Raw genomic sequence first — 17,202 nt, 5'->3', positions numbered from 1 at the left:
CACTTGTTTAGAGTTTGCATCCTTTCTAATGTAGACATTAATAATAATGTTCTACGATCCTGTGCATATAGAATAATAATTTTTTACCATCCTGTGCATATGGTTTAGTAGTCAGCATGTTGGTTTCTAGTCACACTGAACATATAGAAATGCATCACCATGCTGATTCCTTTGGAGTTGTTGCCTCTGCAGCTTTGTGTGCTCCCTTTCAATGGTTCAACATGGATAGGATTTAAACAAATGCCAGTGTTAAATCTAGCAGAAAACTAAAACAAAATAAGATCATATATGGATGACACGGATAGCAGTGAGAGACTGAAATAAAGAGATTGGCGTCATGCCGTCCTTCCTCCTCCTGATTTCTCCTCTTGATTCTTCTTCTTCCTTTTCTGATCCCCAACTGCTTCTCTAATCTTCCATATCCTTTTCTCTTGTTCCTTCCAGATCTCAACAATTCCCTTCTCTAATTTTCCTTATCCTTTTATCTTGTTCCTTCCAGATCTCATCAATTCCCCTGCTCCAACTAGTGAGGCTAGATCCTTTCTATCCAACCCATCAACCGATCTCTCTCCGTATCATCTATATCAACGGATTCCTTGATCGATTCTCGCTCACCAGCCTCTCTGCCTGCGCCCTTCCACCGCTATGGCATCGCGCCTCCGTCACCACCGTCCGAGACTCCTACTGCCTCAACAGGATTTCCTTGTGGTGCCGCCGGATTCCCGTGTCGAATAGGAAATCCTCCCCATCCCTCAGATCCGTCAGACTATCAGCCAAGTGCTGCTGGAGCGCCTTGGCCTCGTCCTTCTCGCTTGGCTAGGAAAGCTAAAGGAACCAGTTTCTGAATTGGACAGAGAGCACGGCTGCTTCGAATAGGAGCAACACTTTCTGAAATTTATGTCTGTGGAGAAGCTGAACTGGAGTTGTGATTGCCATGAAGCTCATTGGCTGGAACTGTCGTGGCATGGGCAAGGACCTCAGCAGCTCTACTAAGATGGAGTACCTCGCAAAATTGATGAATTCCACCTGTGCTCGGGTAACTTTCGTATCTGAAATTAGAACATCAAGGTACAGTTCTTCTCATCTTAACTCTCGATTTAATAATAACGATAGCTTCGTAGTTCCATCTGTTGGTCGTTCTGGTGGTCTTTGGATACTTTGGTCTGATGAAGTTTGTGTCTCTGTCAAGTTCTCTAATCACTATATGATTTTAGCCCTTGTTGTCAATAAAATTACCAATGTGGAATTTGTTCTGGCTTGTGTTTATGGAGATCCCCATCATGGCCACACTAACCTAATTTGGGATCATGTTCTAAATTTTGTTAATGATAACATAGGGAAGCCAATTGTTTAATTCGGTGATCTGAATGATATCATGTGTGATACGGAAACTACTTCTCTCAATGTGAATAAGAACCGTATGCATGCTGTCAATAACTATGTCAAGCAATGTGGTCTGTTTGATCTGGGGTTTAGTGGGCCGGCTTATACTTGGACAAATATGCGGTTCTCCTCAAGACCTATCTTTGAAAGGCTTGATCGTTGTCTTGCCAATGCAGATTGGTGTGTTATGTTTCCTAATACTAATATTTTTAATTTACCAATCATTCATTCACTGAGTGATCATGCACCTATTCTGATATCCACTGATTCTCAGTTTCGTAGGCCTAAACTACACTTTAAATTTGAAATTGGTGGACTTTTGAGGAAGATTTCCAGGGCATTGCTAAAAATGCTTGGGACTCCTCGGTTAATAGACCATTCCATGTCAGAACCAATAACCTTGCAGGGACTTTGAAAAGGTGGTGCAAAAAGAAAAAACCTTTACAGCATCAACTTGATTGTATTCAGGATCAGATCAATGAGATTCAAATGAAGCCGGTGCATCTCCAAGACTATTCCCTTCAGGCAAGCCTAGTTGCCCAATATGAAGGTAATTTGACCAAGCTCATTGAATTTTATAGGCAATGTGCAAAAAAACACTGGGCGACCAAAGGTGACAGGAACACATCCTTCTTTCACAATGCTGTTCAAAAGCGTAAGCGTCGAAATCGCATAGTTTCTATTAAGGACACTCATGGTAATAATTTGTTTGATCCAGATGATATTGCCAAGGAGTTTGTTAATTATTTTAGAACTATTTTTCTCTCATCTTCTACTAATAATGACAGGCCCAGTTTGGATACTACTTTGCCGCAAGATACAAACGACTTCACCTACTCGATCCCTGATAAACATGAGATATGGGAAATTCTCAAAGGCATGAAGAAGAATGCCTCTCCTGGACCTGATGGATTCAATGTGGGTTTCTACCTTTCGGCTTGGAGTTGGATAGGAGATGATGTGACCAATTTGGTAAGAAATTTCTACACCACGGGTATTGTTCCGCCTCATCTCAATGATACTCATGTTGTTTACAAAATCATTGCTAAATCTTTAGCCAATAGGTTGAAAGGACATTTGCCTGATTACATTCACCCCTCTCAGCAAGCTTTCATTGAAGGTAGGCGCATAAGCAATAATATTATTGTCGCCCAAGAAATTGCCCACTCATTCTCTCTTGCTTCTTGGAAGAGCCTTGATTTTATACTGAAAATTGACCTTGCCAAAGCTTTTGATAGAATTGAGTGGCACTTCATTGTCTCGGCTCTTGCTCGTAAAGGTCTCCATGGCCATTTCATAAAACTTGTTCATGCATGCATTTCATCCCCAACGTTTTCAGTGATCATTAATGGTCAATCTTTTGCAAAATTCAATAGTTCCAGAGGCATTAGACAGGGATGTCCTTTGTCACCGTATCTTTTCGTCCTTGCAGTAAATGAGTTATCTCTTATGTTACAGGATGCCTTGCAAGCTAATCACCTGACAGGTATTTCGCTTGGACCAAATTGCCCTCCTATTCACTCTTTGATGTTTGCAGATGACCTGATTATTTGTGGCAAAGCTAATGTGCAGGAAGCTAATACTATTTTACAGCTTTTAGACCATTTTTGTTGTGATTCAGGGCAAACTCCAAACTGGAGTAAATCTGGTATCTTATTCAGCAATAATGTTACGATGCAGGTTAAACAAGATATTAAGAGAATCTTTCCAGCTCCAGACATTGACAGTTCTTTCGTCCATTTAGGCCATCCACTTGTTTTACCTTCTAAAGATAGATCAGCTGCTTATAACTTTGTTTACGATAAATTCAAGTCCAAACTTAGCACATATAAAGCCAACAGACTCTCTCATGCGGCAAGATTAACTCTCATAAAATCCGTTTTCTCTTCCATTCCTGTATATTACATGTCCAACATACTTTTTTCAAAAAAGTTCCTTGCTAAACTAACAACAATCATTAGGAACTTTTGGTGGACAGGTATTCAAGATGATCAGACTACTAGAAGCTTGTGCCTTAGGGCATGGGCTGATGTATGTATTGAGAAGAAAATTGGTGGTCTTGGTGTTAGAAATTTGCAGGCAATCAACCAAGGACTTGTTCTCTCGACGACATGGAGATTGGCAAAAGAGCCGCAAAGTCAGCTAGCATTGATTCTCAAGGCAAAGTATCATCATGATACATCCATTTGGAGAGCCCGGCCGAACAAACCTAAATCTGCCTTTTGGTCTGCAATTCTAAAGGTAAAGCCTCTTCTAATCTCAGCCACAATTTGCCAAATTGTTGATGGTGCTAGTTCTATTTGGAGCTCTCCTTGGTTTTCCGGATGGGAAACTATTTATGATCATTTTATCATTCAGCAGCAATCTTTTTCTTACCCTGCACAAGTTAAAGATCTTTGGATACCGGGTCAAAAGAACTGGAATGCAAACTTGATTAATTCTCTTTTCACTCCTGAATTGGCTAATACCATTCTACAAACTCCTATTATTAAGGCAAATGGTAAGGATATGTTGGTTTGGAAACTAACTCCTGCGGGTGAATTCTCTTCCAAAAGTGCTTACAAGCACTGCTTCAACAATCTTCAGCTTCCACCAAGGCAAAGGCCCAAAATTGTCCCTATGCAGGTCATTTCCCTTCTTAATCAGGTGTGTGAGGATAAGCAAATGGCACCAAGAGTTTAGACATTTGCTTGGAGGCTTCTTAGGAAAGCACTTCCTACAGGTAAGAGGGCAGGTAGGTACTCCAAACATATCAATGAAAACTGCTCTAGATGTGGACTATTAGAAGATGAAATGCATATGTTGTTTCTCTGTCCTTTTTCTAAAGCTGCATGGTTTTGCTATCCCTGGTTTATTGAAACGGAATCTCTGGCTGAAAATTATCATTCTATTCCTGATATGATTCGTACTTTGATTACATCTCAACATCCAAAAATAAACTCTCTATACTTTTCTATGGTGTCTTTGGAAAGCTCGGAACGAGTGTCTATTTTGCAGCAAATTATGCAAGCCTTCCCAGGTGTATGCTTCAGCAAATGCAATAATTGAAGCAACCAATTTAAAAGATAAGAACTTCGCTCAGCAACAAGAAAGCGATAAAGCTCAGGAGCAGTTGCAGGCTTCTTCAACAACCACGCATACACATGACTGTAATAACCTTACAGGGAATGTCATCTTTTGCGACGCAGCTTGGGAGAGACGCACAGATTCAGAGCTGGGCCATGCTGGCTAAGGAGTAATCATCACCATGCAAGACAATCGGCACCTCCAACGTCTACACGTCTCCGCGCTTTCGCCTCCAGTTTCATCACCCCTCCAGGCTGAGACTTATGGGCTGCTACTAGCTACTAAGTTAGCAGATCTTCTGCAGGTTCAGAACCCTCACTTTTGCACCGACTGCTCGGTGTTAGTTTCGGCGGCAAGGTCATCAACGGTATTTGCTGCTCCAGGATGTTGGGAGAACAGACCTCTCCTTGCAGAGATCCAAGCCTCTCCCTCTTTTAGTCGTAACAAGATCACTCACATCAACAGAAGCAACAATGTAAAAGCTGATCATCAAGCTCGATTAGCTTTGCGGATTCAGTCAAGGTCCTTAGCTCTTCGTTGCTTATGTACACAAGCAGATCAAGGTCAATGTCCCGGAAAGGACATAGTTTCTGGTTCTAGCATGAGTCCCTTCATGCTTCTTTCTATAAAATGCACCTGCTCATCAATAAAGTTTTCTTGTGTTCAAAAAAAAGAGGGCTAGCTATATAGAGAGGTCAATTAGGGGAACTCATCGAACATTTGGTGGGCATCGGCATGCTGCCATGATGCCGGAGGGCAGAGGCTACGCAATGCGTCTCACCGTAGAGGAGTTCCTCATCCTCGGTTGTGCGAGGAACGACAGCAGGGGCATCTGCGTCGCTGGCCACGAGGAGGAACGACCGCTGGGGCATATGTGCCTAACGCGAGGTCGAGGAACAGAGGCCAGGAATCGAATGCCCCGTCGGAGAAATCCATCTTCGTGGTCGAGCCCGCTGTGTCTCAAGCCCGCCGCAGCTTGAGGGAGGAGATGGACCTTGCCGCCGCTGCCGCCGACGTAGGCGGCGTGCGGCGCGGCGCGGCGTGGGAGGAGTGGGAGGCGGCGTGCGGCGATGCGCGATGGGAGGAGTGGGGTGTGCGGGCGGGCGTGCGTGCGTGCGTGGGTTGTGGCAGTTTTTTTTCTTTTTGGCACGGCGGGCTTAGCGATGCATGGATTAGTGGTGGCTTAATGCGTGGCTTGTAGTGTTAAACATGAAAAGATTATAGACCATTAGATTTGATAGATGAATGAATTAGATTGTTTGGATCTGCCTTTTTTTATAGTGATAGTAGATACATTTATTTTTGCAACGAGTAATTTAGAATGAAGGGAGTATTTCATAGAAGAGAATGTGTACTGCAGAAGTGAAGCTCATCCCATCTCCGGATTAGTTGGATTTGCAGGTTACGCTAAGGCGGAACAAGCTAGCATCCGCCGGGCTATCTCCAGCTCCATTTTTGCCCCTTGCAGGGCTGCATCTAACAAGATCGACCCGGCGTACGTGCGTGCGTGCGTGATCAGCAGCGCCCTGCCCAGCGAGACGACCGGGAAAGTTCCGTTCTGTTGCACGGAAGCAACTCGGGCGTGGCCAGATCCCAGCACAGCGCCCCGGTGTCCGGTGGATATGGACGCGGACGCGGCAACCACTTGTTAGTGGGACGGAGGGAGTGATAGAAAATTCCCACGCCCAACACGAGAAAGAGAGATGCCTTCACTTTGTAGTTTGTCCCAACAACCATGAATGAAAGTGACTCCGCAACTGTCCGCCTTCAACTGAGTATTTATGTGCAGCTTGCTCCTTGGCGCTTGCTCATCAGACTTGCACTTACTCCTACGAGGTTTGTAATAGGCACGAGATGGCCCGTGTAGCGGAGCAAAAACTCCAGCCTAGTTGCCTCGGTGACGCGCTGACGGCGAGGAACGATGCCGACAACCTCACCGAGCTCATCCCGTCGCTGCCCGTCGAGAAGCGGCTAGTGCCGCCGCCCGCCGACATGCAGAGGCGACAGTACCGTGGGTACTGGTTCCCCGAGTGGCACCTGTCGGCCCTGGCGGCAGTCCGCGATCACTTCGAGCCCAAGCCAACGGACATCTTCCTCGTGAGCTGCCCCAAGTCTGGCACCACATGGCTTAAATCTCTAGCCTTCGCCACTGTGCACCGGCACGTCCACCCGCCATCCAGCCAGGAGCACCCTCTGCTCCACCAAAACCCGCATGGCTGCGTCAAATTCATCCACGCAATCTATCGGCAACCGGTCGATGTTGTGCAGGGCATCATCGAGGCGTACCCTTCCCCGCGTATCTTCGGCTCCCACTTCCCATTGTCCTTGTTGCCGGAGCGCATCAATGATGATGATTGCGGGTGCCGGATCGTATACATCTGTCGGGATCCCAAGGACGTGGTCGTCTCGTGGTGGTGGTTCATGCGCACCTACCTCCCAAACCCCGAGCAGGTCCAGTTCGAGGAGGTCTTCGATTTGTTTTGCGAGGGCCGCACAGGTGCGGGCCCTTATTGGCGCCACGCCCTCGAGCATTGGGAGGAGAGCCGGAGAAGGCCCCACAAGGTGTTGTTCCTCAGGTACGAGGAGATGCTACGAGACCCGCAATGCAATCTTAGGAGGCTGGCGGAGTTTTTGGGGTGCGCATTCTCCGAGGCGGAGGAGAAGGCCGGCGTCCTAGAGGCCATCTTGGAGTTGTGCAGCCTTGGCAAGCTAAAGAAGCTGGAGGTGAACCAGAGCGGCAACCGGATTAATGACGAACCCATGATGAACGATTCCTTCTTCAGGAAGGGGGTGGCCGGTGACTGGATCAACCACATGACGCCAGAGATGGCGGCAAGGCTCGATGCAATCGTCGAACAGGCGCTGCAAGGCACCGGATTTGACTTCGGCATCTCCATGCCACAGTAATCAATCGTGTATTCCTACACATATCTCCTGGTAGCCCCGAGGGAACTGTGAAGGCATTCTATACCGTCACGAGGCATATCCAATGTGCATCATCTTGGGGTTTTTATTTTCCTTTTTGTAAGCCAATTCATCGGCATCAATGTTTGGCTTGCTTGGCATTGTCATTCAATAATCAATAATGTATGAGTGTGTGCATGCTGTTGGTGTCCTCTTTCTCAATGAAAAAGTAAAACATCTGTGGTTTGTCGTGGAAAAGAAACATTTGCTCTCTGTATGTGTGCCTGTGTTGTTTCATCTCCAGCAAATATATGGTACATGTTTTTTTACAATAAATGTTGCCTTTAAGAGCATCTCCAATACATCACGTAAAATACATCATCAAAAAATGATTCAAGTAAATTTACATCACCAAAATGCTCTTTTAAAATTATCAGAAATGTTCAACTCCAACAGATGGTGTAAAATAGGGCCTCCAATGAATGATGTAGAAAAGGCCAGCAGCGCAACAACTTCAAACATATGTGAAGCAAAATCATCTCAAATTTAATACTTAAACAAATATAACAACAATTTCATCAATTCACAACATCAAATTATTACATAATTCATGAAATCCACAACATGAAATGCAACACAAATACAACAAGGCTCAGCAAACAATATAACATAGTTCATGCGCAATACAACAAACATTGAGATGAAATTAGGAGGCTTGCTCCCCAAACCATGCCACCACTCCTCCATGATATCTTTTTGAAGATCATCGTGCGTATCGGACTCTCTGATGTCATGGTACACCATAATGAAGCGCTTGATTTGATCTTCCCTTCTACTCAGCCGAAGGTGTCTTTCCATGAGGTCATAGAAGGTCTAATCCAAAAAAATCACGGTCATTCTCAACGATCATGTTGTGCTTGATCACACAAGCAGTCATGATGTACAAAGGTTCTTCTGATCCCAATATCTAGCCAGTCCTCAGTGCTATGTCCAAGCAAACTGGCGCCATTCCTCCTCTGCTCGAAGGCTCGATCATGTTGCATCACAAAATTGCAAATGTCAATAAACAAATCCTTGGACATCCTGAATGATGACCGAATAGTTGTCTAGGAAAACTGCTGGAGTACCAAAATAGTTGCGCATCAACCTTTCAAAGAAGATGAACAATATTCAGAGAAGGATCCATGACCCAACTGTTGGGGAACGTAGTAATTTCAAAATTTTCCTACGCACACGCAAGATCATGGTGATGCATAGCAACGAGAGGGGAGAGTGTGATCTACGTACCATCGTAGACCGACGGCGGAAGCGTTATGACAACGCGGTTGATGTAGTCGTACGTCTTCACGGCCCGATCGATCAAGCACCGAAACTACTACACCTCCGAGTTTTAGCACACGTTCAGCTCGATGACGATCCCCGGACTCCGATCCAGCAAAGTGTCGGGAAAGAGTTCCGTCAGCACGACGGCGTGGTGACGATCTTGATGTTCTACCGTCGCAGGGCTTCGCCTAAGCACCACTACAATATTATCGAGGAGTATGGTGGAAGGGGGCACCGCACACGGCTAAGAAAACGATCACGTGGATCAACTTGTGTGTCTAGGGGTGCCCCCTGCCCCTGTATATAAAGGAGCAAGGGGAGGAGGCCGGCCGGCCCTATGGCGTGCCAAGGAGGAGGAGTCCTCCTCCTAGTAGGAGTAGGACTCCCCTCTTTCCTACTCCTACTAGGAGGGGGAAAGGAAGGGGGAGAGGGAGAAGGAAAGGGGGGCGCCGCCCCCCCCCCCCTCTCCTAGTCCAATTCGGACCAGAGGGGGAGGGGGCGCGCGGCCCACCCTGGCCGCCCCTCTCTCTCTCTCTCTCCACTAAGGCCCATAAGGCCCATTACTTCTCCCGGGGGGGTTCCGGTAACCCTCCGGCACTCCGGTTTTCTCCGAAATCACCCGGAACACTTCCGGTGTCCGAATATAGTCGTCCAATATATCAATATTTATGTCTCGACCATTTCGAGACTCCTCGTCATGCCCGTGATCACATCCGAGACTCCTAACTAACTTCGGTACATCAAAACTCATAAACTCATAATATAACTGTCATCGAAACCTTAAGCGTGCGGACCCTACGGGTTCGAGAACAATGTAGACATGACTGAGACATGTCTCCGGTCAATAACCAATAGCGGAACCTGGATGCTCATATTGGCTCCCACATATTCTACGAAGATCTTTATCGGTCAGACCGCATAACAACATACGTTGTTCCCTTTGTCATCGGTATGTTACTTGCCCGAGATTCGATCGTCGGTATCTTAATACCTAGTTCAATCTCGTTACCGGCAAGTCTCTTTACTCGTTCCGTAATACATCATCTCACAACTAACTCATTAGCTGCAATGCTTGCAAGGCTTATGTGATGTGCATTACCGAGAGGGCCCAGAGATACCTTTCCGACAATCGGAGTGACAAATCCTAATCTCGAAATACGCCAACCCAACATTTACCTTTGGAGACACCTGTAGAGCTCCTTTATAATCACCCAGTTACGTTGTGACGTTTGGTAGCACACAAAGTGTTCCTCCGGCAAACGGGAGTTGCATAATCTCATAGTCATAGGAACATGTATAAGTCATGAAGAAAGCAATAGCAACACACTAAACGATCGGGTGCTAAGCTAATGGAATGTGTCATGTCAATCACATCATTCTCCTAATAATGTGATCCCGTCAATCAAATGACAACACATGTCTATGGTTAGGAAACATAACCATCTTTGATTAACGAGCTAGTGAAGTAGAGGCATACTAGTGACGTTTAGTTTCTCTATGTATTCAGACAAGTATTATGTTTCTGGATAATACAATTCTAGCATGAATAATAAACATTTATCATGATATAAGGAAGTAAAATAATAACATTATTATTGCCTCTAGGGCATATTTCCTTCACCAACGACGCCAAGTACATTCTCAACACAAGTTGCAGGGAGGACGAGGTGCCAAGCTCAGGGCCAACATGAGCACCGAACTTTGGTGCCTCGACGATAATCTTCACCAACCCGACACTTCCACCAACGGGGCCATCCCAACATGCCGCAACGTTGGAACTGACGGTTAAGACATCAACGCAATGAGAGGAACCCTAAGCCCACTCAGTAGTGGCGACCACGGGAGCCTCCGTGGCCGACGCTTCCACCATGACCTTTGTCCCCTCCCAGGCTAGGAGATTGGCCACAGCTGCAGGCGACGATGGACATGACTTCATCACCCACACGACGCCCTACACCAACACTTCTATCTGTGCCACCGGTGCCATTGAGGACTAGAGGTTTTCCAACGGAGAACCAACGCAAGCGCGAGAGACGTTGAAGAAATCGTCAAGTTCTGTACAAACTCGAGGATTTAGTGCTTCAGCACACTCAGGTACGTTTACGACCCGATGATGGCGTCGTTCAAGAAAATGACAGGATCAAGTTTTGCGTCTCCCGTGACTTGGAGTGCCATGAGCGGACCTACTCAGCCGCTTAGTGCCACCACACAAGCCAATATGGAACAAAGGAACAAGGCGGTGCCACTTTCATCATCTCCCAAGAAGAGTGGCATTCACGTGAAGGCAACCAGAACACCACCCTCATTGGCGGACCAGAAGACGCCGACAACGACGACCACACCGATGGATGGTGTTGAAGTAGCCAAGCAAAGGTGAATGAATCAACCGAGAAGAACATTGCCTTGTGTGTGGTACTCTTGGAGTGTAGTCGAGTGAAAGGTTAAAGCAATGAATGGCGACCTTCTCCCCATCACCGAGAAGTTCAACTATCCTTTGGAGGAAGAGATCATGTCGACACGAAGGAGAACTGCCAGAGGATTTTCCTACCGCGCCTTGGCAACGTATGCATATGGTTCAGGGGTGCAGAGGTTGATGCCAAGAAGAGCTCATCAACATCGCAAGAAGGAGCAAGATCCAAGGCCCGGTGTCTTACTTTGACAACATGGAAAGGCTCGCTGGGTGGAGAAAGCACTTCACGACACCTAAATATATCCAAGCGTCACTACACCAACAACACATCACGGCTTCCTCAAGACCTTGATACGCGACGACAAGTTGCAAACCGACCTGTGGCAGATGTTTTGATTGGAGGTGGAGAGCACCATGTACACATCCGATTCACTATACCAATCATGTTTTCCGTTCTATTCTTATTTTCAAATACACATTAAACATTTCTGAATATCAATAAACATTTTTTTATAATTGGCGCTAAACTTTTTTTAACTTAAAATGAACATATTTTAAGTACATTGAGATTTTTGTAATATACGCTGAAAAAAATGCACAATAGATATTTTTTCAATATATGTTAAATATTTTTTAAATATAGGATGAACATTATTATAATGAAATATAAACTAATTTGTAATATACGGTGAACATTTTCTTAATATACCATGAACAGTTTTGTATAGTACACAAAAGGCAGAAGGGGAAAAAAGAAACATAATAAAGAAAAATAGAAAATAAAGGAAAGATGATCAAAACAAAGAAACTGAATAAAAGAAAGAACAGAACCACTAAAAATGAGATTAACAATGACAAAAACCAAACTAAACCGCAAAAAAGTGCAATAAAATCGCTACGAAGCTAATAAACAAGGCCCATGAGTGAGCGCCCGCAGGCGTCGCGCCAACTTTCTGACATCTGTGGGTGAGAGGGCACCTCCTATTCGGCGCGTAGGACGTCGCGAAGCGACCGCGCGCGTCCCCCCCCCCCACCCCACCCCCACCCCCCTCCTCCCCACCTCCAATTTTTTGTTTGTTCACTAAATTCAAAAAATGCTCATCTGATTTAAAAAATGTTCATGAAATTCGAAATTTGCTCTTCGTAATAAAAATGTGTTCACCATAATTTTAAAAATGTTCATTCACTTTTCAATAAGTTCACCCATTTTCAAAAAAGTGTTCTTGAATATAGAATTTGTTCATCAAGTTCAAAAAATGAATTTTTTTCATCTAATTCAAAAAATGTTCGCCATATTTTTTCAAAAGGTTCATCAAATTCAAGAATGTTCATACATTTTTTTAAAAGTTCACCCTATTTCCAAAAATTGTTCTTTGAATTGACAATTTGTTCATCAAGTTCAAAAAATGTTCATCAAATTCAAATTTGTTCATCTGACAAAAAATGTTCATCAATATCCAAATTCAACATATTTTGAAATCATGGACATTTTTCAAATTCGTGAACATTATTCGAATTCAGGGACATTTTTTGGCTCCACAAACTTTTTCCAAATTCACAATTTTTGAATTTTGGAACATTTTCGAAATCCTAGACTATTTAAAGAAGAAAACAAGAAAATATTGGGCAGGCCCAAATGTGCGCGTGGGGGGGGGGGGTGGCGTGGGGTGCGCGCGCGTCGGCCTCCAAGCGCATATTGCGAGAAATAAGAGCCCTTGGGGAACCTATACCGCTCGTACCGCGTGCACCCCCTCGCGCGCTTGGCGTTCTCATGGGTTGGTTCATTTTTCGTTTCTTTTTTTCCTTTTTCCCTATTCTTTTCTCTTTTTTCCACTTTTTTCATCTCTACTTTTTCACTTTTGTTTTGAATTATATTTTCAAATTCACGAACATTTTTTTTGTTCATCGATGTAAAAAAATCATTGAACTCAAATTTTGTTCATCGTTTTCTAAAAATATTCATCAAATTCAAAAAATCTCATTGAATTCAAAATTTGTTCAAACAATTTTTCAACAAAGTTGTTTTCGAATACAATTTTTTGCATCAAGTTCAAAAAATGTTCATCGAATTCAAAGTTTGTTCATCAAATTTAATAATTGTTCACCGGACCATATAGGAGGTCTTGGGTGAGAGCTCCTCTTTGGCGCCTGTTGGGCCAGGAATTATCCCTGGGGCATATAGCATTTTGTTATCTTGTAAATATCACTTGTACTGATATCAGCCGATGCAAACCAGTATATTTAAACATATGACCGATTATTTGACACTTTACGTCCACCTATATGGACCAATTAATACACATATGAGAATTTCCTTTCTAAAATGTTGAAAATAAGATTATTATTTAAGAATTCATCAAATTAACAAAATCATGCATAATTCTTTGTAAATGTTCATAAATAAATAAAAAATAGAGTAGGGATTTTTTTGAATCTTTCTTTAATTATTTCTTGACAAACATCGAATCGTAATTTTTTCTGCACAAGCACTCACATAGTATATTTTTTGTACTAAAAGGACATGGTTTGGACAAGAATAATGAAAAAAAATATATAACTACATATTGTCTAATATATCGTCCGATATCTAATATTATATATAGCAAAGCCAAACCGGCAAGAAGCCGACACTTTGAACCATGATTTGTCGCTGCGGTGTAAGTTTAGTGCCCTCTAATTTTAAGATAGTGGCAACCCATGTTATCATGAAAAAATGAAAAAAAGGAAACAAAAAAGAATATTCTTTCAGAAAATCGAAAGAATTTGAGGATTTGGGAAAACAGGAACAAATATTCAATAAAAACCTATTTAGTTATGAAAACAAAAAATTATTGAACACTCCAATTTTAAACTAATTATGACCAAATGATCGAAAATATAATTGAAATATTTAATAAAATAATAAAATATCTGGAAAAGTTTTTGAAGATATGAGGCTTGAGAAAAGGGAAATGAAAAAATGAATCATGTTGAACATAACACATGGGTCTTTCACGCACATATATTTTATGCTAGAATATTTAATCACTTCTTTGGGAAAACATAGTTTTCAAATTTGCTTAATTTTTTTCTCAAATTTCTGTAACTGGGAAGCCACATGCCAAAATTGTCTCCATGCAAGAAATCAAAACTAGATGGTTTTCACACTGACTAACAAAAGATGTCCATGGTTAAAATTCAAGGACCAAGTAAAACCTGCTGCTGTCTCAACACGGTTTACTGTTGCGCACTTCTGCATATAGCTTCTTTTCAGCTTTGCCCCCCCCCCCCCCCCCCCCCCCCCCCTTTATTAGTGTTGATTGTGTGAGTTTACATCAGAAACTGTTCTTTATTAGGTAAAATGGTTAAACTTATTGCTCCCTTTTCATTTGTTAGATTGGATCTCGTACATGCTTAAGGTACCAAAGCTCTTTACAGCCAAGAAAAGCTCAATGGGGCCAGGCTCGGCAACTGCTCAAGAGTGGGCCGATTGCAAGGTTTATTGCAGCCGAAGGATCGGCACCAAGAAGGCTGGAGATGAAGCGTTGGCAAAGTGAAATGGTACCCCAAGCACAAATGATTAATGTCCGAGTTGAAGGCAACTGGTACGCGCGTACGTGCAGGCGCCATCATTCTTGCCCTTGAGACCAAATTAATCCTCCTCATCAACCCACAGCTAAGACGTCGCTTTTGCTTTTGCTTTCGGGTGAAAACAGATGGCCTCCCTCATAAAACCTTGTGGAGTTTGACATGGATCTTTAAGCTGCACTACTGGTGCCATCTTTACGCCCTATGATTGAGCTCGTGATTTACCATCAAGCGGCAAGTTTCCAAGAGTTGGGAGGAAGTGCAAGCAACCCCGGATGCATTGCGTTCTATCATTTGCCAGTCAGTTTAACATCTGAAAACAGATATACAAGCAAATCATGCATCATTATGCCCTCGGACACAAAGCACGATAACAAGTGCAGTCGCGGTAATCTGATGATGCTTTGGATTGGCAAGGCTCGATCTATCATCATAGTACTAACATGCCACACTCGATCTGGTGACTGGTGAAGTGATGAGCATAGATACATACCAGCAGACCTCCTGGACCGGACCTTATCTGCTACTGTGCCTGAAAAAGAAACTGCCAGAGCCTGATATCACTGGGAAATTTCTGGTGCATCATCAACAATGGGCACTGCCACCGGTCCACCATTTGTGTTATCTCTTTCTCCTCCCCTGTGGCTGTAGCTGGAGGGACAAATCATACGTTGATTGCACTGTCGTCCGGTACAGACAGTTCTGCAGGAGCAGGGCCGCGCATTGTGCAACACTAGTACAGATGGGGTCATCCGGCGACGAATGGCATGGCATGTGCATGTGCGCTATGGGCATGTAGCATGTAGCATGTATCCGGTCGATCGGTCCGGTCCCGGGCACGAGGCGGCCAGCAGTTTCTCCGTGTCGCGCCACCAACCGTCGGGGATTCCCGCATCTGCATCGGCGGGTAGCATGGAATCTCTGTTGGTATATTTCGTAAACTGCAGCACCAATACAAATTTTACCGCGGAACGGAGCATCATCTTCGGATTCACAGGTCACAGCAAAGCAAGATGGGGGCCTTGCACGGCTGGAACTAACAAGATCGGCCCGGCGTGCGTGCGTACGTGCGTGGCCAGCGGCGCCAGCGAGACGGCGAGGAAAGTTCCGGCGCACGGAGGCAAGTCGGGCCGTGCCCAGATCACGGCACAGTGCCGCGGTGTCCGGTTCCCGGCCGATGGAGACGCGGCAACCACCTGTCGCCGTCCGTCGCCCACCCAACCGACGCGCGCGGGCGGGAGCCGTCGACCACTCGTCCGTCCAATCGTCCGTGCCCTGCCGTCCCCGAGACGCCGCCACCAGCCTACGCACGCCGCGGTAGACTCCTGATCATCACTCGACTGGGATCTATTCTATCTAATACAGAGATCCTGGACTGGGATCGACATGACGGGGTAGTTGTGGTTTGGATGGCGCTCTCCTTTTCTTATCCTAGAACACCACCGCCGGGCTCGGCAAATTCAGCCCCTCAAATGTCCACGAACGCGTCCACAGGCATTGACCGGACATCTTTCAAATATTGTTCCCTAGATTCATATACCTTATATTTTAATTTTTAAATTCATGCAATCCATGCACGTCGATCATATGATACAAATTGCCTAAATTTCAAAATTTGAAACAAAGTAAAGCAAATCATAGTTCAACAAACCAGACATGCCAAAATAAAATCAATGTCCGAACATGATTAGTGGCCTCGGACCACCGGCCGGGCGCCTGCTCCGAGCAGAATGCGTCGTGCTCCAGACGGAATGTGTCATGCTCGTCCTGCTCTACCTGCATCCGGGTTGCCTTCTTCGCTTGCATCCGTGTCGTAGCCGCCCTCGCCGCCTCGTACTCTCTACGGTCGTTGATCTCTTTCTTCTTGTTCGCAAATCACTTCTTCGCATGCTCATCCAAGAGGGTTTCGTCGCGACGGAGGAGACAACTGATCCACCATGTCCGTACCTCCTTGTGACGCTGTCGCCGTCTCCCTCTCTTGCTGTCTGCGTCACCGCAACTTTCGGGCGACGTTCTCCGCCTTGCAAGTCGCAGCTGACGAACAAGGCGGACTGCGTCTCTGTCGCGGCGGTCTGGGCCGGGCTGGACGACATCTTCGACGGTGGATCAGGGCCGGTGATGAGGATTGGGAGCAAGCGTGGAGGATGGCGAGGGTCCGGGTGCGGGAAAGGTTGGAGGGCGGTGGGAGGAGGAGGAGGAAGAAGGGTTTGATGGATTCGGTGCAATTTGCGGTGAAGTCAGGCTGTCGGGTCCGACGTGACGGGCGTGCTAGGTCGCGCCCGGATGTCTCATATTTAGGAGCTGGATATGAGGGGTGCTTGTCAGCTCGAACATTTGAGACCCGTTTATGGAGCCCGTCCGGGTCGAAAAATCATGACCAGTCAATGACCGGACGACCTTCCCAGACGTATAAGACGGGTTTGAAACGCCTGCCTATAGATGCTCCTACTCACGCAGCTGTTCCAGATCCCCTGCTCGTCCGGCTCACCTGAATGTTTGGGTTTTTCTGGCACAAAATAGTACAGATGCCACAAGATTTATATCTTGGC

General features: G+C 45.1%; 1 protein-coding gene across 1 annotated transcript; it reads left to right on the top strand.

Moving 5' to 3' along the window:
* Positions 1-6,260: 6,260 nt before the first annotated feature.
* On the top strand, positions 6,261-7,551 carry LOC123060182 (cytosolic sulfotransferase 13). Its single transcript, XM_044482766.1, has one exon. The coding sequence runs from the start codon at positions 6,304-6,306 to the stop codon at positions 7,354-7,356; it is 1,053 nt and encodes a 350-aa protein (XP_044338701.1). The 5' UTR covers positions 6,261-6,303; the 3' UTR covers positions 7,357-7,551.
* Positions 7,552-17,202: the final 9,651 nt, after the last annotated feature.

The sequence above is a fragment of the Triticum aestivum genome, chromosome 1A (genome assembly GCF_018294505.1).
Source record: "Triticum aestivum cultivar Chinese Spring chromosome 1A, IWGSC CS RefSeq v2.1, whole genome shotgun sequence".
Taxonomy (NCBI): Eukaryota; Viridiplantae; Streptophyta; class Magnoliopsida; order Poales; family Poaceae; genus Triticum; species Triticum aestivum.
The sequence above is the reverse complement of the archived record's forward strand: the minus strand, read 5'-3'. Positions and strand labels throughout refer to the sequence as shown.

Coding starts and splice junctions, on each gene's coding strand:
- LOC123060182 (XM_044482766.1), top strand. CDS start 6,304: ATGGCCCGTGTAGCGGAGCAAAAACTCCAGCCTAGTTGCCTCGGTGAC.